Source organism: Lipotes vexillifer, unplaced genomic scaffold (genome assembly GCF_000442215.2).
Source record: "Lipotes vexillifer unplaced genomic scaffold, Lipotes_vexillifer_v1.1 scaffold916, whole genome shotgun sequence".
Taxonomy (NCBI): Eukaryota; Metazoa; Chordata; class Mammalia; order Artiodactyla; family Lipotidae; genus Lipotes; species Lipotes vexillifer.
The window spans coordinates 2907821-2931532 of NW_006798383.1; the positions used below are offsets into that span (position 1 = coordinate 2907821).

General features: G+C 46.8%; 1 protein-coding gene across 3 annotated transcripts in view; it reads left to right on the forward strand.

The window, feature by feature from the left end:
* The window catches only part of SUFU (SUFU negative regulator of hedgehog signaling), a 105156-nt gene that overhangs the window by 53103 nt on the left and 28341 nt on the right, over positions 1 to 23712 (forward strand). For 2 of the 3 annotated variants that reach the window (XM_007470409.1, XM_007470410.1), the window contains exons 4-8: positions 16296 to 16438; positions 17351 to 17436; positions 17722 to 17794; positions 21048 to 21204; positions 23007 to 23118. In XM_007470409.1, coding sequence (XP_007470471.1) covers positions 16296 to 16438; positions 17351 to 17436; positions 17722 to 17794; positions 21048 to 21204; positions 23007 to 23118 — 571 coding nt within the window. The remainder of the gene's footprint in view (positions 1 to 16295; positions 16439 to 17350; positions 17437 to 17721; positions 17795 to 21047; positions 21205 to 23006; positions 23119 to 23712) is intronic. The other variant, XM_007470411.1, reaches the window with a different exon arrangement.

The following is a 23712-nucleotide window of genomic DNA, read 5'->3' on the forward strand; positions in this document are numbered from 1 at the left end:
TACCAAAGACTGCGAAGGTCATATCAACAGACTGAGGAGTCTCTCGTAAAGACTTCCACCAGTCAAAGAGGGGACAACATAAGTATTAATAACAATAACAACTGCAGTGATTGAAACACAGCAGATATATTAAAATCTATGTGTTCATAGTAATACTTGAAAAGGCAGACAAACAACAAGGTCCTGCTGTAGAGCACAGGAACTGTATTCAATATCCTGTGATAAACCATAATGGAAAAGAATATGAAAAAGACTATATATATGTGTATATATATATATATATATACATGTATAACTGAATCACTTTGCTGTACAGCAGAAATTAACATTGTAAATCAACTATACTTAAAAAAATAAATTTTTAAGAAAAGGCAAACAACAGAAAAACCTCACTGATCATCTTTAGAAGATACGACAATTTATTATTCTGAAAACTGGCAAATAAAGGAAAAGAACCACACATTTACTCTGCCTTTCCTGTAAAAATTACCTCAAGGTAACTTTAGAGACGATTTGCGGCTTACAAACTGTAAAGAATGATAGAATAGTTTTTGGAACTTTCCAATGAAATATTAGATCTAGGCAATTGTCATCATTGGCTGCTAACATCACAACCTCTAGCTCTAACCTTTGGTATTTACAGGAAACACCAAGGGACAGAGCAGCATGGGGATGCAAACAGCGAAATTCAGACTGTGGGAAATTCTACTGGACAAACAACCCATTTCCTTCAACAAGGAAAAAAAAAGAAAGAAAGAAGAATACAATTTTGAGATTAAAAGGCTTAAAAAGTAAACCATCCAAATACACGGTGTGATCCTTGTTTGAATAGTAATTTGAACAAACTAACTGTAAAAGACATTTCTGGAAGGTCAATTTGAACAATAACTTTGATATTTGATAATATGCAGAAACTACTGTCAAAGTTTTTAGGTTTGATGCTTATAATTGTGGTTATGTTTTTTTAAAAGCATCCTTACCATTTAGAGATCAATACTGAAATATTTATGGATGAAATGATATATCTGAGGTTTGCTTCAAAATAACCGTGTGAGGTTAGGGTGGGAAGTTGATTTAGGACTGTCCATGAGTTGATAATTACTAAAGCCAAGTGATGGGTATATGGGAATTTATTGTATTATTTTCTCTACTTTGTTTGAAAATTCACCTTAAGTTTTGTTTGTTTCTAAAGCCTAAGTTTCAGACCAGGAGTGGCAAAGAAAAATTTTTTTTAATGTACTTTGGAGAGGTTTGAAGTACAAAGCTGTATGGTGGGCTGGCCAAGTCCTAGTGGATTAAGTAAGAGAATTCCTTGGAAACTGTGTTCTGTAGTACTCAGGTCACCTCTATACCATATGCTTTCCTTTTACTTGTTTCACCATGGTTGGTGGCTGGGAAGAGGGTGAAGTTTATTGGTTTGATTGATTGATTCATCCATCAGTTTCCCCTGCCACCAGACTGAATCTAGTGACTCACTCGGTGATGGCTTCTTCCTGAGAGTACTGGGGTGAAACACTGAGCTCCACCCCCGGCCTGCTATTGAATGGGTCCACTCTCGCTTACATTTGAACTCGTAGTCTGGATTAGGGTAGACATTTTCTTTAATGAGGATAGCACTTGAGATAACGTTCATTTTCTTAACTTCTTACCTGGCTCCTGAAAGTTTCTCCATATTCGTTTGGAAAACCAAATGCTTTATGTACGTAAGGCCAGGGTAGATTCTTCCCGTGAAAGGTTCTGAAGCCACATCCTGTCTTCACCATCCTCTCTCCTGAAGGAAAAACAAAGATGATTGTTTTGTCTGCATCACTCTAGCCTGTATGTGCCAAGAGTACAACTCTCTACTCCCAAAGCAAACGCAAAACGACAACAAAGCAAAAAGGTATATCCTAGAGTAGTGTGTCCCTCCAGATTTCCAGACTTCTGCAAAGGGGCAAAATGCCCTTCCTTTTTGGAATTTAGGCAAAAAGAGGGCTGTGCTGAAGTTCTTTGACTCAGAAATGCTCGGAGATACGAAGGCAGCTTTGTTCCAGAGCAAAAGTGCATCAGCTCTGTCTACCCTAAAAAATGAGAATAGCAGGTACGTGTGGTCATCTTCACCTGGGCCTATCAGGTTGTTGGTCTATAGCTATGTCTACAGATCTTAGATTTTAGATTTTTCAAAGGCAGTGTTAATCCTGAGCCGTAAGAATGCTAGAAGTGCTCCTAAGAAACAATGTACAGTGTACAGAAATAGGACTAAGAACAAAAATTGCAAGGGAGAGAAAGGGGATTGTATTTTTTTTTAATTAATTTTATTTTTGGCTGCATTGGGTCTTCATTGCTGCGTGCTGGCTTTCTCTAGTTGCAGCGAGTGGGGGCTACTCTTTGTTGTGGTGCGTGGGCTTCTCATTGCAGTGGCTTCTCTTGTTGCGGAGCACAGGCTCTAGGCGTGTGGGCTTCAGTAGTTGTGGTGCATGGGCTCAGTAGTTGTGGCTCGCGGGCTCTAGAGCACAGGCTCAGTAGTTGTGGCTCACGGGCTTATTTGCTCCATGGCATGTGGGATCTTCCTGGACCAGGGCTTGAACCTGTGTGCCCTGCATTGGCAGGTGGATTCTTAACCACTGCGCCACCAGGGAAGCCTGAGAAAGGGGATTGTTTTTATGTAACTGACCATAACCACCAAGAGAAGAAGAAAAATAAAATAACAGCAAAAGTGTGAAGTCTATGGCAAGGGGACCAGCACCACTAGTCTGATTAATTTAGGAGAAGGTGGGGCATTTAAGAACTTAAAATCTTACATGGTGAGAGTGCCACTGGTGACATGTTAGATGTGAGCCAAGGGTGGCCCCCTAGCTTCCTGGCCAGTCCAGATCTGTATCACTGCACCCAGAGTGAGTGGCATGGTAGCCAGTATGGTGGCTGCTGGAGCTGCTAAGAAGTTTCTGCTGCATGCCCAAGGTATCAAGGAGGAGTTCTTTCTAATTTTACTTTTTTAAAATATACCAATAATACATAAATACATTTTGGAGGTTAAAAATTCAGATTCTACAGATAAAGTCAAGTCCTCCTTGACCACACGACCCAATCTCAGGCCCCTCCCTAAAAGGAGCAACATATCTGTATGACCATCCAGACATTTTTTTCTGTGTATTCACCTTCTTCTAGATACCTAAAGAAATGGTTTGGGTTTTTGTTTTTTTTTCCTTCTTTAATGTAAGTGAAACTGTACTGTTCTTCACAGTTGGATTTTTCAAGTAACAGTATGTGTTGGAGATCTTTCCATGTCAATATATGAAGTTTTATCTAATTCTTTTTTTACTGTTGCCTGTGACTTGGTAGTATGGCTAGGCCATCATTTAACCATTCTCTTGGTGATGCACATTTGGGTTGTTTCCATTTTTCCATTATCACAAACAGTGCACAGATGCTGTGAGCATCCTTGTTCATTCCTCCTTGTGCACGTTTTGTTCTAGGATAGATGCTAAGAAGTAGAATGATTGGGTTTCCCTGGTGGCGCAGTGGTTGAGAGTCCGCCTGCCGATGCAGGGGACACAGGTTCGTGCCCCGGTCCGGGAAGATCCCACATGCGCGGAGCGGCTGCGCCCGTGAGCCATGGCCACTGAGCCTGCGCGTCCGGAGCTTGTGCTCCGCAGTGGGAGAGGCCACAACAGTGAGAGGCCCGCGCACCGCAAAAAAAAAAAAAAGAAGTAGAATGATTAAGTCAAAGGCAGTGTATCTTTTTGTTTTTGGCTGTGCTGGGTCTTCGTTTCTGTGCGAGGACTTTCTCTCGTTGCGGCGAGCGGGGGCCACTCTTCTTCGCAGTGTGCGGGCCTCTCACTGTCGTGGCCTCTCTTGTTGCGGAGCCCAGGCTCCAGACGCACAGATTCAGTAGTTGTGGTGCACGGGCTTAGTTGCTCTGCGGCATGTGGGATCTTCCCAAACCAGGGCTCGAACCCGTGTCCCCTGCATTGGCAGGCAGATTTTAACCACTGCGCCACCAGGGAAACCCCGAATGTATCTTTTTTATTAATAGATTCTGCTATGCCATGTGGCCCTCCAGAGTGACTGTGCTAGTTTACATATGCCTGGCAACTAAATGGATTTTCTTGTGGATGTTTTTTTTTTGGCTGAGTTGGGTCTTTGTTGCCGCGCGCGGGCTTTCTCTAGTTGCAGCGAGCGGGGGCCACTCTTCACTGCAGTGTGCGGGCCTCTCATCGTGGTGACTTCTCTTGTTGTGGAGCATGGGCTCTAGGCAAGCAGGCTTCAGTAGTTGAGGCTCATGGGCTCCAGAGCGCAGGCTCAGCAGTTGTGGCACATGGGCTTAGTTGCTCCACGGCATGTGGGATCCTCCCGGACCAGGGCTCGAACCCGTATCCCCTGCATTGGCAGGTGGATTCTTAACTGCTGCGCCACCAGGGAAGCCCTCTTGTGGATTTAAATAGTAGTCTCTTTAGGAAAAAGGTGGAAGGAGTAGAAGCATGTGCTTGATATTAAAACTCCAAATCATCTCTTGGCATTTTGAGGTTTTGAAATGTACGTAGGTACTGCAAGTTTAAAACCTTTTTAGTTAATTTGGCTTTCAGAGCAGAGGAGCTTGGAATCTTCCCTGCGTGTAGGTGGCAGGTCCTCTGTGCCGGTTCAGGAGAGTGAGAGGAGCACGGGCGGGTGTTGCCCATTTACAGGCCTCTGGGCAGAAGACTCTTCCTTTCCATACTGACAGGTGTCTAAACAGATGGAGCTGCTTTAAAAGAGAAGTGGAAGCATCTGCCAGCTTAGGACTCAAGGCTGTCTTGAAGTGGTGAGCAAGGCCCTGAATTCCTTACAGGAGGGCATGGCCCATAGTGGGTGAAGGAACAGGCTTTGACTAGTGACAGCTGTGAGCCGTGGCGGATAAATCCCTACAAGCTCCCTTTGCAGTCAAGGTCCTCACCATCACCGGGGCCGGGGGGAGAATGAGGGTGTCTGGCCAGGGCCCTGTGCATGCGGACACAAGGCGAGTGTCTGGGATCCACAGTCAGACTCTGGGGGCATCACCACTGCCAGGTAGAGAGCTAGTCCTGAGACTCGCTTTTGGGTAAGGCCCCTGGGGGCCCCCAGCAGCCTGCCAACTTCCTGCCTTCCCTGCAGTAGCTTTGCTGAGCTCTGCTTATAAAAGGGATCTTCCTTCCCCTGAACCATTTGCCTTTGTGTCTGTGGCTTTGAGGGAGAGGGAGGAAGGTGGAGAGCCAGAGGTTGTTGAGAAAATACATAGGGAAACAATTTTGAGTCTCCTTGGACTGGCTTTCTGATCCTTGGCAATTCCTTTGATTCTGGGAAAAACCTAGAAGGAACATCCTTTCAGTTCCCCTTCAGTTTTGTAAGAACAAACATGTCTCCTCTCGCTCTTCTTTACTTAATCAAGTGGTACAGCACGCCCACTTCCCGAGCTGTGTCTTGCAGCCACATTGAGCCAGATTGATATCACATAGAACTAGATGAGGGATGCTCTCTAAACAAACAGATTCACTTTTCCAGTCATGAAACTGCCTTCAGGACTTTTAAAAGGTGGGAGGGGGCTTTAATCCTTGCTTCCACCACTTGCCTGGGTTGGAAAAGCTTGGCAACGGGCCACCGTCCACACCATCCACTCAGCTACGAAGAGCTTTGCCTGCTAGCCATGAAGGCCCATTAACACACCGACAGAGAATCTGTCTCTCTCCCTCCTCCACACGCTGTTTGTTTGTTTTGTGGGGTTTTTTTTTTTTCTTTCTTGAAGAAAGAATCCTGTCTCGGCCTTTCTTTGGGAGAGTTGGATTTGAAACGCTGCAGTGGGGCGATTGTGTAATCACGCTCCTGAGATCTCCTTCCCTACAAGCATCTTGTCTGCTGTGCATGTGTGTAGAGAAGGGCAGGGGCGCCAGATTCTGCTGTTTTGTACCAATTGAAACCTCTAAGCTCCAGAGCATCCCACTCTTATTCTCTCCTTACAGCACTCAAGTGTTAAAGGGGAATTACCTGGGACAGATTTGTTTTTTGCTCCTATGTTATATACATACATATTGCTCTCAGCTGCCGTCCAGAGTTCCTAGGGTAGGCCGTGCCTCACCACGGCTGCAAGGCTCTGAACCGAACTCTTAGCTTTGGCTTGAGGCTGGGGAGTTGGGGCAGGCGGGCGGGGAAGTGTTCACTCACCGCTTTATTTGGATCCCTGGAGGAAGGAGAGTTGCAGTTACCAGGGAAAGGTGAGCACTGATCTTAACCGGCAAGAAGGTGGTCTGTGCCCTTCCTTTGGTGGGTGCTTTCAGGTGGAGGTAGAGGAGTACTGGCGCTAGACAGTGAGGGCAGTGCCCTCTGTGTGATGCCTCGGGTCACTCCCTCCCCAGAATGAGCATAGCATCTCATGAGTGTGTTAAAAGCTCCAGAAATGTAATCTGTGGCAGTGACATCAGTCTGTCTACACCCTATGACCTCTTAAATTTTGTAGGCTCTTCTTTTCTGGAAATATACCATGAAAATTTGTGAGCACCAAGAAGGTGAGAGGGATGGAGACTGCTTCTTGAGAGACGGTGATGGCTACCCCATTGTTGAGAAGTTTGACCTTAAAGTTGACAGACTCCAGGACTTCCCTGGCAGTCCAGTGGTTAAGACTTCACCTTTCAGTGCAGGGGGTGCGGGTTTGATCCCTGGTCAGGGAGCTAAGATCCCACATGCCTTGCAGCCAAAAAACCAAAACATAAAACAGAAGAAGCACTATTGTAACAAATTCAATAAAGACTTTAAAAAAAGAAAATTGACAGACTCCAATCTACCAACCTGCTTTGATCCACCTTCCATTTTCCTGCACTCCCTAAAACGCTTCTTGCAGACCCACCACCCCTTTGTCACCTGGCACAGTTCAGCTGGGTTTCCTGCCCTTGCTGTCTGCCTCTGGAATGCATGTAGCCATCTCCAAACACGGGCCTCCAAGCGTCAGCCATGAGAAACCCTCTTTTTGGGGCTCCAAAAGACAACATTAACCCTTTCTCCTCCGACCAAGTATGTGGATTCTGATCACGGAGATGGAATGTTGTGGGTGGGACATTGCTTTCTGAGGTATTGTGTGAAACACCACTGGGCCTGTCCTTCCACACAGAATGGAGACAGACAGTCACTCTCCAGAGTTGGGATGAATTAAGAACTCTTGAAGAATGCACTTGTTTCTCAGTGTGTCAAAGGCATCACTAATTATTTTGCAAACAATAGCTGTTTTCTTCTGCAACCCATTTCCCTAGGTTTTGCTAACTTTTTATATCCGGCACAGTCCAACTTCAAACCACCATGACTAAAGCTGGATGTTTGGGAAGTGGGGTAGGGTGACAGCCAGTTCGAGGGGTCAGTTAGGATCTGCACAGCCATACGGCCCCCCACCTTTTAAGAGTTCTTGCCAGGGAGTTGTTTGTTAATGGGGAAAGAGACATTGAGTGATGAAACCTTTCTTTAAACAAAGCAAGGGGCAGAACTGAACCTAGTAGTTTTTGGACTCTCTTTGCCACCGTGGAATGGTGTGAATTTGCCAAACAGGCTGCAGCCAAGGGAGGTTTCTCATGGTACTGGGAGGCAGAGCTCAGAGGAAGAGGGAAGAGAATGGGAAGTAAGCCTGCAGGCCTCACTTGGAACAGCCTTGGTGGCCCCTCTGCCCTGCTGTTTGGGTTGGGGTCTCAGGGACTTGCATCCTAATATCTTGGTAAGGACCCTTCAGGGAACCAGAGAGAGGAAGGCAGAGGGAGCGAGCGCCTCTGACCACTGGACTGAACAGCTGGGCCTCCAACCGAGGCAGTATTAGCATTTGAAAACCCCTCTGAAGGGTCTGAGGGCTTCCCAGGGTGGGTGCTGGGCCTGAGTGCTGAGACCCGTGGTGGCTCCGCACAGAATGGGGCTGAGCATCCGGGGCATAAAGACCAGGCTGGACTCAAGAATGAGCCCATTGTGGCTTTGTCCCAGGCTTGAAAACTGTGACCAAGGCTCTTTCATTGTTAAGGAAGACCATTTCTTGGCCATAGCAGAGCTAATAAGTCTGGTTCCCCCACCAGGCAGGGCTGGGAGGTTGTTAGCTACATGCTCTCTGAACCTTTCTGTGGATAGTTAACACTGTCTCCTCCCGCTCCTGCCTTTAACTCACTCTGGATCCCGCGGGCTGGTGTGTTGGTCCAAGAGCAGCGACTGGGGCCTGTCTCCCAGCTGCCTAAATTAAGCCCTTTCCCAAATTGTCTGTACATAGGGGCTTTTGGTCATTCTTATTTCATTTCAACAGTGTGGGTTGGTACAACATTTATTTTTAAATCGATGTTATTTCTGGTTAATAAAAGGTCATGACTCCAAACCTTTGTAGCCTCTTCCCTGTTTCCCACTTAAGTCAGCTAGAGGTGGGGCGCTGGAGGGAACTAACTGGCCCAGCTCTTCCTTAAACCAGGAGCAATGGTGCCACCTACTGGCAGTTGCTGTTAGCTACAGGTTCTGTGGCCGGTCCTGTTTTCTGGTAAAGGGACTGGGACCTGGGTGGGAGTAGCTATACTGTATTCCAGTACAGGAATAATAACGTGGAGCACACACTGAGTAGGCACACTATTTCCTGCTTACAGGTGAGGAAACAGGCTTATAGATTGTGATTGGGTAAGTTGCCCAGGGTCACAGCTAGTAAGGGGCAGAGGCAAATAGGAACAGGGCCTTCCCAACGCAAGGTTAACCAGTCGGCCAGGGTTTGCCAAAGCCAGCAAGAGATTTTAAGTGATAACTGGACAAGGCATTCAGTGACATGAATAGTGAGGACTGCCTTCCCCCTTCTGATTCAATCCTGCTGAGTTTGTCAGTTTGGTATGACTCTTTAAACCTCTAACAGCTCTTTAACCCTTGTTCATTTCAGTTTTTAACAATGTTAGGTAGGCAACAGTATCAGTTATAAATTAATAACTTTTTTTTCATTGAATTATTTTGAAGTTGTTATCTTCCACTTTACGGTGAGCAACACTGATTTTCTATTTCCCTTATTATTTATTACAGTGATATGAAGTTTCCGTTTATTTTTAATTTTTTTTAATGAATTTTCCTTTTAAAGTAAGTTTGTTTAGGTTAAAAAAAAGTGAGTCAATTTTAGGGGGAAAAATACATGTGGGTGACAGTACAGGTGTACATAGATATGTCAAAAATCCTAACAGGTGTTATGGATGACTCAAAAGTTTGGGAGGCCCAGAGAGAACCATAGTTCATAAAGACACATGCACCCCAATGTTCACTGCAGCACTATTTACAATAGCCAGGTCATGGAAGCAACCTAAATGCCCATCGACAGATGAATGGATAAAGAAGATGTGGTACGTATATACAATGGAATATTACTCAGCCATAAAAAGGAATGAAATTGGGTCATTTGTAGAGACATGGATGGACCTAGAGACTGTCATACAGAGTGAAGTAAGTCAGAAAGAGAAAAACAGGTATTGTATATCAATGCATACATGTGGAACCTAGAAAAATGGTACAGAGGAACCGGGTTGCAAGCAGAAATAGACACACAGATGTAGAGAACAAGCATATGGACACTGAGGGGGGAAAGCGGGGGTGGGTGATGGTGGTGGGATGAATTGGGAGATTGGGATTGACATGTATACACTAATATGTATAAAATAGATAACTAATAAGAACCTGCTGTATAAAAAAATAAATAAAATAAAATTCAAAAAACAAAAAGTGTTTGAGAGGTGTTACAGTGTGCCCATCCTCACTGGCTTGCTCCACGACGTTGGGCAGTCTTGAGGATCCTTTCCTCATTTGCAGAAAATGAAAATGCTGGAGTAGGTGATTATTGAGGTGATTTGGACTATAAAATGCTGTGATGTCTGGGCATTGTGACTTAGGTTTCTCCTGGGCCAGCCAGCCTGCTTAGCCTGAAGTGGTAGTAACAATCCAGGGCCTTGCTTCTCCCACTTTTCCTCTCCCGCAAAATTCTTCCCTTTCGCCTACTGCATTTTCTTTATTCTTTTAATAAATCACCTTTACTGAGATATAATTCACATATTTTATAGTTCACAGTTGTGACACCATCACCCCAAAAAGCAACTCCAGACCAGTCACTTCCGATTCCCCCTTAACCAACCCAGGCCTAGGCAACCACTAATCTGTCTATCTCCATAGATTTGCCTACTCAGGACATTCTGTATAAATGGAATCACACACGGCCTTTCATGACTGGCTTCTCACTTAGCATAATGTTTTTGCTATGTTATTCATGTGGTGGCATGTATCAATACTTCAGCACTTTGTGTTGCCAGATAATATTCCATCGTATGGATATACCACATTTTATTTATTCATTCATTAGTTAATGGACATTTGGGTTGTTTCCACCTTTGGGCTATTATGAGTAATGCTGCTGTGAACATTCAGATACAAGTCCTTGTGTGGACACGTCTTCATTTCTCTTGGGTATATACTTAGTGGAATTGCTGGGTTGTATGGTAATTCCATGTTTAGTATTTCATGGAATCACCAAATTGTTTTCCAAAGCAGTTCCACTGTTTTACATCTCTACCACTATTGCACAAGGGTTCCAGTTTTTCCACATCCTCACCAATACCTGTTATTTTCTGGGTTTTTTTGTTTGTTTTATTTTTTTTATTTTTATAATGGCCATCCTAATGGATGTAAAGTGTTTATTTCATTGTGGTTTTAATTTGCATTTCTTTTCACTTTCTTGTAGCACAACAGGTTTTGATTTTAATGAAGTCCAGTTTATCTACTCTTTGTTTGCTTGTGCTTTTGGTATCTATCTAGGAACATTGCCCAATCCAAGGTCAGAAGATTGACTCTTATGTTACTTCTAAGAGTTTTAACTATTATAGTTAGGCCTGTGATCCATTTTGAATTAAGTTCTATTTATGGTTTGAAGAAGGGATCCAACTTGATTCTTTTTTTAAAATTTATTTTTATTGATATTATTTATTTTTGGCTGCATTAGGTCTTTGTTGCTGTGGGCGGGCTTTCTCTAGTTGTGGCGAACGGGGGCTACTCTTCGTTGTGGTGCTTGTGCTTCTCATTGCAGTGGCTTCTCTTGTTGCAGAGCATGGGCTCTAGGCGTGCGGGCTTCAGTAGTTGTGGCTCACGAGCTCTGGAGCACAGGCTCAGTAGCTGTGGCGCACGGGCTTAGCTGCTGCATGGCATGTGGGATCTTCCCAGACCAGGGCTTGAACCCATGTCCCCCACACTGGCAGGTGGATTCTTTTTTTTTTTTAAACATCTTTATTGGAGTATAATTGCTTTACAATGGTGTGTTAGTTTCTGCTTTATAACAAAGTGAATCAGTTTGGCAGGTGGATTCTTAACCACTGTGCCACCAGGAAAGTCCTGGCAGGCGGATTCTTAACCACTGCATCACCAGGGAAGTCCCTGGAATTATTTTATAAATTTTATCTTCAAATTGTTCTTGCTAGTGTATAGAAATACAAGTGACTCTTGTATATTGTTCTTGTACCCTGCAATCTTGCTGAACTTGTTTTTTCTGATCGTTTTTAAGTAGATTCCTTAGGGTTTTCAATGTATAAGATCATGTCATCTTTAATAGAGATAGTTTTATTTCCTTTTCAGTCTATCCAGATTTTTATTTCTCTTTCTTGCCTTATTGCCTTGGTTAGAACCTCTAACACTACATTGAATAGAAGTGGTGAGAGGCAGCAACTCTGTCTTGTTCTTGATCTTAGAGGGAAATCATTCAGTCTTTCACCATCAAGTATGATGTTAGCTGTAGGTTTTTTGTAGGTACACTTTAACAGGTTGAGGAAGTTCCCCTCTATTCCTAGTTTGAGTGTTTTTGTCATTAAAATGTATCGGATTTTGGGACTTCCCTGGTGGTGCAGTGGTTAAGAATCCACCTGCCAATGCAGGGGACATGGGTTCGAGCCCCGGTCCAGGAGGATCCCACGTGCCGCGGAGCAAGTAAGCCCGTGCGCCACAACTACTGAGCCTGCTCTCTAGAGCCCGCAAGCCACAACTACTGAGCCCACGCACCACAACTACTGAAGCCTGTGCGCCTAGAGCCCATGCTCCAAAACAAGAGAAGCCACCGCAATGAGAAGCCCGCGCATCGCAACGAAGAGTAGCCCCCGCTCGCCACAACTAGAGAGAAAGCCCCACACAGCAACGAAGACCCAACGCAGCCAAAACTAACTAAATACATTTAAAAATTCATTTAAATTCATTTAAAAATTCATTAAAAAAAAAAGTATTGGATTTTGGTAAATGCTTTTTCTGTGTCTATCGAGATGATCATGTGATTAAAAAAAAATCTCTATTCTATTGATATAGTATGTAACAATTGATTTTCTTATGTTAAACCAAACTTGCATTTCTGGGATAAATCTCACTTGGTCATTGTGTATAACGCTTTTTATATGTGGCTGTATTCAGTCTGCTGGTATTTTTGTTGGAGATTTTTGTGTCTATGCATAAGTGATATTGATCCATGGCTTTCTTTTCTTGCAGTGCCTTTGTCTGGTTTTGGTATCAGGGCTTCATAGAATGAATTAGTGTTAGCTATTCTTTTAATTTTTGCAAAAGTTTATGAAGAATTGGTATTAATTCTTCTCTAAATGTTTGGTAGAATTTACAGTGAAGCCATTGGGCCTAGACTTTTTATTGTGGGGGAAGCTTTTAATTACTAATTCAGTCTTTTTACTTGTTGTATTGTTTTCTTACTTGCAGATCATGCATGCTGCTTGTAGACACACACTACTGTAAAAGGAGAGAAAATCTGGGAGGAGTGGGCCAAGCAGAAATTGGGAAATTTGGGGGTTTATGATTGGCTCTGCCTGGAGCTCTGCCTTACTTTAAATATTGATAAAAAGTGAAGAGATATCAACAGTTGAAATTCCCAGATCATAAGTAATAGACCAGGGACCTCCCTGGTGGTCCAGTGGTTAAGAATCTGCCTTCCAGTGCAGGGGACGTGGGTTCAATCCCTGGTCGGGGAACTAAGATCCCACTTGCTGCGGGACAACTAAGCCCATGCACTGCAACTACTGAGTCCGTGCGCCACAACTAGAGAGCCCGCGTGTGCTGCAGCTAGAGAGCCTGTGCAGTGCAATGAAGAGCCCGCACGCCACAATGAAAGACCCCGCATACCACAGTGAAGATCCCATGTGCTGCAGCTAAGACCCAATGCAGCCAAATAAATAAATAAATAAATAAATTAATTAATTAAATAAGTGACAGACGACAATGAACTACTATACAGCTATATAAAAGATGAAGTAGTTGACAGTATCAGCTATTTCGGGATGAAAAATACAAACTTACTTCATGATTATTAAAAAAAAAAAGATTGAGGTAGTTACAGTATACAAAACTATAATAACCAAAACAGTATGGTATTGACATTAAAAACAGACATATAGGACTTCCCTGGTGTTACAGTGGTTAAGAATCTGCCTGTCAATGCAGGGAACACGGGTTCGAGCCCTGCTCTGGGAAGATCCCACATGCCACAGAGCAACTAAGCCCGTGCACCACAACTACTGAGCCTGTGCCCTACAGGCTGCGAGCCACAACTACTGAGCCTGCGTGCCACAACTACTGATGCTCGTGTGCCTAGAGCCCATGCTCCGCAACAAGAGAAACCACCACAAAGAGAAGCCTGTGCACTGCAACGAAGAGTAGCCCCCGCTCATCGCAACTAGAGAAAGCCCACGCACAGCAATGAAGACCCAACGCAGCCATGAATAGATAAATTTATTTAAAAAGTAAAATAAAATAAATAAAAACGGACATATAGATCCATGGGACAGAATAAAGAACCCAGAAATAAACCCACACATATGTGGTCAATTAATTTACAACTAAGGAGCCAAGAATATACAGTGGGGGAAAGGATAGTCTCTTCAATAAATGGTGTTGGAAGAACTGGACAGCCACATCTGAAAAATTGAAACTGGACCCCTGTCTTACACTGCACACAGAACTCTACTCAAAATGGTGTAAAGACTTGAACGTAAGACCTGAAACCGTAAAACTCATAGGAGAAAACATAGGGGGTAAGCTTCTTCACATTGGTCTTGGCAGTGATTTTTTTTTTTGATTTGACCCCAAAGGCAAAGACATCAAAAGCAAAAATAAATAAGTGGGACTACATTAAACTAAGAGCTTCTGCACAGAAGAGAAAACCATTGACAAAATGAAAAGACAACCTATTGAATGGGAGAAAATATTTACAAATCATACAGCTGATAAAGGATTAATGTCAAATATATAAAAATAACTCATACAAAAAAATTAAAACTCATACAACTCAGTAGCCAAAACAAACTATCTGATTTTAAAATGAGCAGAGGAACTGAATAGACCTTTTTACAAAGAAGACATACAAATGGCCAGCAGGTACATGAAGATGTGCTCAACATCACTAATCAGGGAAATGCAAGTAAAAACTACAGTGAGATATCACCTCACACCTGTTAGAACAGCTGTCATCAAAAAGACAAAAGATAACAAGTGTTGGTGGGAGCGTGGAAAAAGGGAACACATATGTACTGTTGGTGGGAATGTAACTTGGTACAGCCACTTGGAAAATAGTATGGAGGTTCCTCAAAAAATGAAATACAGAAACTACTATGTCATCCAGCAATTCCACTTCTGGGTGTATCTAAGGAAAACAAAAACATTAATTTGAAAAGATACACACACCCCCATGTTCACTTCAGTGTTGTTTACAGTAGCCAAGATATGGAGACAATCTAAGTGTCCATTGATGGATGAATGGATAAAGAAAGTGGTATATATACACAATGGAATACTACTCAGCCATAAAAAAGAATGTAATCTTGCCACTTGGGACATGGATGGGCCTTGAGGATGTTATGCTAAGTGCAATAAGTCAGACAAAGACAGACAATACCATATGATATCACTTATATGTAGAATCTAAAAAATATATAAAACAAATGAACAAAAGAAAACAAAACAAAAACCAAGCTCATAGGTACAGAGAACAGACTGGTGGTTGCCAGAGGGGAGAGGAGGTGGGGGAGGGGTAGGTGAAATGGGTAAAGGGGGTTAAGAAGTACAGACTTCCACTTATAAGTTCTGGGGAGGTAATTATACAAAGAGGTACAGACTTCCAGTTATAAGTTCTGGGGAGGTAATTATACAGCATGGTGGCCTATGGTCAACAGCACTGTGTTGTATATTTGAAAGGTGCTAAGAGAGTAGATCCTAAAAGTTCTCATCACAAGGAAAACAGTTTGTAACTATGTGAGGTGATGGGCTTATTGTGGTAATAATTTAACAATATATACATATATCAAATCATTATGTTATACACCTTAAACAAAACAGTGTTATATGTCAATTATAAGTAATAATTTCCCCTCAATAAAACTGGGGAAGAAAAGGAATGAGGTAACTCTTTATGTGTTGATATGAAATGATCTCCAAGATACATAATTTTAAAAGAAATGTGCAAAATGGTGTGAAGGAAAAAAAAAATGGAGAGGACCTATAGATGCTTATAGGCTAGTAAATGCAGAGTACCTGTGGAAGGACACCCAAGGCGTTTTTCTCTTGTGGCTGTGATACCTTAAACATCTTTCTTTAAAGCAGCGGGCCTGTGTGAAGGGCAACAGTGAGACTACAGTGTGGCCATATTTGCACGTTTCTCTTGGGCAGCCTGGGTCCAATGCCTGTGTGCTCATGGGAACAGCTGCCCCTCCGGGCTGCACATCTAGGCCGAGGTGTGTGAGGCAAAGTCAGACCTCCATCTAATGAGGAACTATTCCCTGAATCTGTCTACCTGTGAGAAACTGGTGACAGATCTCAAAAGCCCTCCAAGGAAGGAAGTTCCTGTTTGAACACTATTTCAGCCGCACAGAAATCCTGGTATGTTTTTCCAAGGTGAAGGGTTTTATTGCCCTCCAGCCTTCCTGTGGACTTCTGGCCAGGATGGTCCCACAGTAAAGCACTTTATTCTTTCTTGGCAGACCCGATTGTGGCTGCCCCCTGCCACCCGAATAAGTGAAGGTGCTGGGGAAGCAAAGATGCCAGAAGTCTTTGGACTTGCCAGGCCAAGCAAGCAGCCACACTGGTAGCCCGTCATCTTCCACTGAAGGCTGGCAGAATTGGCGAGCAGGAACGTGTTTGGTTTGGGGGCAGTAGCCATACTCTTTGCTCCCATCCAAGTGAATGCGTCCCCTCCTTCACAGGGGCCACCTTGGAAGGCTGGGGAGCCTCCCAGCCTGGGCTTCTGAGACCCCGGGTCGGGCTCCAGGCCTGGCTGCAGGGCCTCGGTCGCTGAGGACCCTCACGTCTGTCCACAGAGAACACCTTCTGCAGCGGGGACCACGTGTCTTGGCATAGCCCTTTGGATAACAGTGAGTCGAGAATTCAGCACATGTTGCTGACAGAGGACCCGCAGATGCAGCCCGTGCAGACACCGTTTGGGGTGGTTACCTTCCTCCAGGTGAGGCACAGGTTGGACTTGGGCTTGAGCCTTTCCTGGTAGGACAGGAGGGCTTGGGTGGGGCAGTGGGGGAACAGAGATTTCCTGTGGTCTCCTTCCACTTTCTGGTCCCTCTGATGTTTTGTCGGGTAGATTCGGATGGCCTGATTTAACCTGCTGAGATGGGGTAAGGGGGCAGGGTCAGGGGCCATTTGGGTAGGAAAGGATGGCTGTACTGAGTGGATAGCAGGGAGGGTATTTCTGTGAACTCGTAAGACCCAGACAGCCACAGGCACAGGACCTCCCAGCAGGCAGCTTTGGACTAGACTTTCCCTTACCCGGAAGGGACGACGTGCACCTACCCTAGCTGCACCCAGGCTGCTTGTGATCATGGTGGGGTCTGTGTGGAAGTTCAGTTGTTTCCTTTGAGATTTACTCAAAGGCTCAGCCCCTGATAAGGAAGGGAGCTTCTCTGCGAGCTGCTGGTGCCCTTTGGTCATCATTCTAAGCTTGAAGGGTCTCAAAATCTCCTCTGTTTACAACCCCCATGATCCTAGACTGGGCAGGAGCATCTCCCTGGACCTCCCCTGCTTCCAGAGACATGGGCTGGGGACCCATCCTGAGTTGGCAGGGCCCTGATTTTCTCTTCTGCAGTCTAGGGCTAGGCTTTGTGTCGCCCAGACCCCTGAGCCATCACAGCAGGGCAAGGGTCAGACCTCAGTGTCCTGTGTGTGGACCCATCCATCTGCTAGCCAGGCCACTGTTCCCTCCTAAGGGAACCATCCCACTTTGGACACATCAGCCCCTGAGCACAGATCCTGCCTGTGGTCCCCCAACTTGGGTGATACTAAGAGAGCCTGGGTAGCTGACCTTCCGGGTGGGTTGGAGGAATGGCCATTAACGCACAATGGCATCTTTGTCCCGGGGTCTCAGATTGTTGGCGTCTGCACCGAGGAGCTCCACGCAGCCCAGCAGTGGAATGGGCAGGGCATCCTGGAGCTGCTGCGGACAGTACCCATGTGAGTACATCCCTGCACTATGAGATGGGGGCGGGGCCCCTGGGCCTGGGCTTGGGAACCCCTCTTCTCCACATGTGGGTGCCTCCTTACATTGCTGCTCAGGCTCTGGGTTTTCAGGCTCTGGGTTTTCAGACTGGGGCTTCCTGATCACTCTCGCTGACTGTCTCTGGCCACTAACCGATCCCCTGTGTTCTGGGCTGGGGGCAGCAAACAGGGCAGGATGTAGACCCAGCCCATCAGCCCCAGACCCTCAGTTACCATCCTGTCCCCTTTCATTGTCCACAGCGCTGGCGGCCCCTGGCTGATAACTGACATGAGGAGGGGAGAGACCATATTTGAGATCGATCCACACCTGCAAGTATGTCTTGAGTGAGGAAAACCTTTCTAGCACACTGTGCCTAGGCTTCTTCCAAATAACACTGGCTTTCATCCTGGGAAAATGGAGGAGCTTTATTTGTGAGTGAGTAGAAATATGGCATGATTTGGAATTTGTCCTCTGAATTCTGCAGAGCACATAAGGGAGCAGAGATTTCAGGCCAGGAACACTTGTCTTAGACATATGTTTTTTTGCATTTTAAAAGGATTGATTTTATTGAATGCAAATTATACATCAATAAACCTGACCAGAAAATCGGATCACTAGCAAGGAAAGAAAATCAGTATAGTGGATGTTTCTTGCCCAGTACTCATCCTGCCATGTTCCCCTTCTTAGAAGAACACAGAGTTTCTTTCAGGAAGCCACCCCACTGCCACCGCCACCCTGTAACAGTAGAACAGGTGATAGTGACCCCACAGCCCAGCTGCAGGGGGGAGAGCTGATTGGTCTAATGATCCCATCCCCCTTTTAGTTACATTTTTCATCTTGGTTAGTCGGATACCGAGCGCCTCCCCTGGCTAGGTTGGCATTCCTTCATATATAAAAGGAAGTCTCTATACACACAGGCCTGCAGTTCTCACTCACTGTGGCCCACCTGTACAGAGTGTCAGTGTTGTTTTTGGGTTTTTTAGAAGCAGCACTCTGTATGAAGGTGAATTTTGAAAGCCACGTAGAGCATAACTTCGTTTCTTATTGGCAGCTCCTGAAGCAGGAACCGCAGACAGCTAATAATGTGCCTGGCATGTGCCTGCCTCCTTCTCCTTTGCCCCTGCCCGTTGCGGGTCATTGCCATCTCTGAACATTTTATGCCTCTGCAAAAATCTGGTAGGCCACAGGCTGCTGCCAGGAGTTACATGTCCTTTAGGAAGGGTGGGAGGTGGCCGGGAGAGGTAGCAAGCGGACATGTAGCCAGCAGTTCCTGGGCTGTTTACTGCAGACCTGGGAGTTCTTGGGCAGAGGGCCTACTCATTCACAGATGATGTTCCTCTGTTTTCCTAGTGCCTTGAACACTGCAGCTTTCCAATTGCTGCCAGGATATCCTCTGTTATCTGTACTTTAAACTTGGTTTCTTTGTAGCTTCTGCTTATGCAAGAACCAGGAACCACAAAGGCTATGTTTCCCTAAGCCCTTGTTCTGCAGCCACACTGGGATCCAGCACGGGGCACCATGGGCTGTTGTTTGGCCCCTGTCCTAGGTGCCAAGTGCTAAGAAAGCACCTGATCCTTTAAGCTCCTAGGGTAAGCAGCCCATCCTTTCTCTGCGTGCTGAGAACAGTTCTCCTCCCTAGTCTTCAGGCGCCCCTGAGGCCAGCCAGCAGGACCCAGAGCGCCTGGTGTTCTTTAAAAGCAAGCAGGGGGGGCTTCCCTGGTGGCTCAGTGGTTAAGAATCCACCTGCCAATGCAGGGGACACAGGTTCGAGCCCTGGTCCGGGAAGATCCCACATGCTGCAGAGCAGCTAAGCCCGTGCGCCACAACTACTGAGCCTGCGCTCTGGAGCCCGTGAGCCACAGCTACTGAAGCCCACGTGCCTAGAGCCCGTGCTCCGCAACAAGAGAAGCCACCGCAATGAGAAGCCTACGCACCGCAACGAAGAGTGGCCCCCGCTCGCCGCAACTAGAGAAAGCCTGCACGCACCAACGATGACCCAGCACAGCCATAAATAAATAAAGAAAGAAATTTATAAAGAGAAGGATTATATTTAAAAAAAAAAAGCAAGCAGGGGCACTTTGGTGAGAAAGTCCAGCTTCCTTTCCTGGGCGCTCTGTGCACCCAGTGGGAGCTCCTGTGTGCTCGCTTGTGTCTCTGGGGCTTGCTTGCAGGCCGTTTGTTTCAGAGCTGCTCCTGGTCCTTTGCTCCAAGCTCTACCACTAGCCAGCTATGTGCGTGGACAAGTCTCTGAACTCCTCTGCGTCTTCACCCTTTCTTGTTTACTCATAAAGTAAGTGGGCTGAGCTTGTTGAGCCAAGAGGTGTCCTGAGCTCCTTGCTTAGGTGAGACGCCTCAGGGTGGCCAGTGGAGAGGGAAAAGTGTAGACTCCACCCCAAGCAAACTAGGGCTCACACGCCCCCGGTCAGAGCACAGAGAGCCACTCCCTGTCATCAGCCTCCCACGCCTCTGCTCAGAATCCCCAGCTTTGCCTAGGCTGCTGGTAGCACTGGAGAGGAGGAGAATGGGATCGATGGGAAGGAGGCATCGGGCCAGGGCCACCTAATGACTGGTCTCAAAAAATAAGGACCCTCTGAAAGCTTACCTTGTGCTTCCCTGGACGGGCTCCCTGGCCGAGCAGCAGGCCTGTTCGGAGCCTGTGGAGCCATGGGGAGAAGGTCCCCCAGACAGGGAGAAGCAGACTCCTACGGAAGTACTAACTCAGGAGCTCTATTTGGCTACACGACTGTTTATGAACAAGGTTGCGGGAGCCTCCCAGATGACCTTTCATCCAAAGCCCAACATCACAACTTTGTTTTACCAGAAATCCCAGGTGTTTGTGTTTAGCTCTTCCTTGAGGCCATTTGGAGAGTGTTTGGACTCAAAAGTGTCAAGGCCTGTGCGAAGGCAGGGCCTCTGGTGGGGTCTAAAGATGGTCACTGCCCTCCAGGCCCCCGTTTCAGTCTAAGAAATGGAAAAGAATCTCCATCCAGAATTCTTGGCCAAACAAGTCAGCAATGCAGCAAGGGGAAGTCCGGCCCTTCTGCTCTCTGGGGACTCTTCCCTGTGTGACCACACCCTCTGCTGTTGGAAGAGAAAACTGCAGGTATGAAGTCGGAGAACTTGGGCTGAGTCCCCGCCTCCCCCGCCTGTGGCCGGCGTCCACCCTGGCCTCTGGAGCAGCGACCGGGTGATCAGTGAGGTGAGGAAGGACTGTGCCTTTCCTCAGGAGGGTGGTTCCTGGCTCTGCCACATCAGCTCCACGGGCCAGCGCAGGGTGGGCAGAGTCGGAGCTCTGAAGCGGGTAATGACAGTCACTTTACTGGAAGGCTGATGGGAGAGGAGACGCTTCCCTTGGGATTTTCATTCTTCCCGGCTCCCCTAATTCCTGGTTCCCCTGGAGGAGACCCGTGGCTGGCAGAGACCGCCACGCGTTAGTAACCAGGGCAGAATAAGGTCAGAGACCCTGCTCTTCTGGCACCTGTCCCGTGCTCAGCTCTTACCAGGGCTCAGTAAACATGGGAAAGGTGGTGGTGACCTTGGGCCACCGGTTCGCTGAAGGAACTCTGGCTCTTTGACTCTTTCCAAGCAGGAGAGAGTTGACAAAGGCATTGAGACGGACGGGTCCAACCTGAGCGGTGTCAGCGCCAAGTGTGCCTGGGATGACCTGAGCCGGCCCCCCGAGGACGACGAGGACAGCCGGAGCATTTGCATCGGTACTCAGCCCCGGCGGCTCTCTGGCAAAGGTGGGAGCCGTTGCCTTCCCTTTCCCCAGGCCGGGTTTCAGTATTTCCTGGCAGGATTTAAACAGCAAGTGAGGTCTTCAGCAGGGTGGAATGAAGGGAGCTTTACTGACCAGTTTCTCCTGTGTTTCCTGTGTGTATTTCAGATTGCACTTCCAGCAGTGACCATTGTGTTTTAGATTTGCCCCTTGCTATCTGAGGTCAGGGAGGTGAGTGGAAGCCCTAGAACAGTTACAGGAAACAGCCATAGTCCACCCAAATGCAAGAGAACAAGCATCGGCCACCCACAGAATTGACACAGGGCCCAGCTCTAGCCTGAAAGCCATGCCAGACCTGAGGATCACTCTGGCCTTGGGCCCTCCCAGGCCTCAGACAAGAGAGGCCTGAGTGTGAGGCCAGTTTGCACACTTCCCCACCCCACTCTCTTGCAGATATAATGTAAGGGGCATAGGCAGGGCACCCTTACCTGCTGCATTTTGTCGGGGGGCCTTGGGGAAGGAGGATATGGCTCCCCTGTTGGAAGCTCACCATGCTGGTCTTGGTTAGCGAAACAGTTGTGGTTTTTAAGAAAGGGCATGCCTAACTAACTCCAAAAGAAAAGCGGCCATTTACACAGACGTGATTACAGCTGCTTTTTCTACTTCCTTTTTCAATTCTTCCACCTTTTCTTAACTTTTGAAGAGTAAGATACCTAGAATCCTGAATAAAATACCAGCGCATCTGACCGCACTTATAAAAGGTTTTCTTTCCATAAAAAAAACTTAAACCCCTAGTGCAAATATCTGACCCCTTTCTTTCCTTCCTGCTTATTCTAATGATGTGCCAAGCCCTGGGGAGATTCTGAGAGAGTGTACAGTTATTAGAATCATTCAGTTGCTTTTGACAAAAGAGCCAATTTAAGGAGGGATTCACAGTTTTGTCCAAAATTTCAACCATCATTGGCTATTTTTTAAAAAATTATAAAAGTAAGATCCATGCCACTATAACAAGCCAATCACTAGAAAAGTTAATAATCACCGCTATCCTCAAAGCCCACCCTTTAACCAACAAACATTAATTTGCTTTTTTGTGTGTGTTTGCAGTTTGCAGAAGTAAATCATAGACGAAAATCTCAATATAGGGGACCAGACTAGAAAGTTTCACCCCAAAGACCAGAAAAGCACCTTGCAAAGAAATAATTCAACCAGGGGACTCCTTTGTCACCTCCTGGCCCTTGGCAGACCCGTGGAGAGGCAGGGTTCCCTGGGATAGTACCAAGGTGGGGAGATGACTCAGTATCCCACTGACCCGGCCCAAGGGGAAGGGGTGGCAGGGCCAGATACCAGCTGACCACCCAGAACCCAGGAACTTGTGTAAGGGACGCCTGCTCATTCATGGCAGAGCACTCGCAGCCCTTACTGGCATCCATTAAGTGGGTAGAATCCCTGGGTGGTCTTGGGCAGTGGCTGTCTTGTGAGTCACTGGAGCCATGTTAGGGGTAAGCCTAGGGCCTGTGACACAGGATGGGAAAGGACAGTGGAGTAGAGCCCTGCCTTGGAGACTGCCCTTCTGCAGTCCAGAGGCCATTCCTTGTCTTCCTCAGGAATGGTGCTCTTCAGACCAGAAGTTTCCAGAGCACACGATGTCTCGTCTGCCCTGTGTCCTCATGCTGCACTCAGATCGCCCAGCTGTTGCCTAGAGTGGCCTCAAGACCAGGCTTCGTGGGGGCCTTTCCCCAGCACATCAGCAGAGCCAGGGTCCAAGGACAGGGATGGGGATGCTGGGGGCCCAGAGGGCCATCAGGTAACTTAATGGTGTCATTGCAGACACGGAGCAGATCCGGGAGACCTTGAGGAGAGGACTTGAGATCAACAGCAAACCCGTCCTTCCGCCAATCAACCCCCAGCGGCAGAATGGCCTCACTCACGACCGGGCCCCGTAAGTGCCCTGCCCACAGAGGGGTTAGTCTAGCTTCCTGACAGCAGTGTCCCGGGACTGGGACAAGGGGGCAGTTTTGTCCTTTAGGGCCTGTCCCTGTGGCTTGCATGAGAGAGAACAATGCCCAGAGGCCTTGCTGGATGGACTCAGGGTCTCTGGGGCACACAGATCTGTGGGTTGTAAGGGCCTCAGAGGGGACGCAGTGGACCAGAAATATAAACAACAGTAAATATTTACATAGGCTGTGTGAGCAGATGGGAGGCCAAGTGGGGGCAAAATCTGACTTGGGGCCTCCCAGCCTTGTGGGAGCCCATTGTGCTGAGCACGATTCCCCTCCTTATCTCGGCCTCGGCCAGAGTTGCCCTTCCTTCCTTCCTGGAGCCTGGTCTCCGGCTGATAGCTGCAACCCCAGGGGCCTCCCTGTCTGGCCAGCCCCGGACTGGACGCCTGCTGCTGAGGCCCTTCTTCCTGCCTCCCTTCCATGGGGCCCAGGGAAGGGAAGTCCTCTGCAGGCCTCTGCTGTCTGTCCAAGAGCCCCTATAGCTCTTAGGAGAGACTGTGACCACCCCAGAGGTCAGATCCACTTCCTGCTGC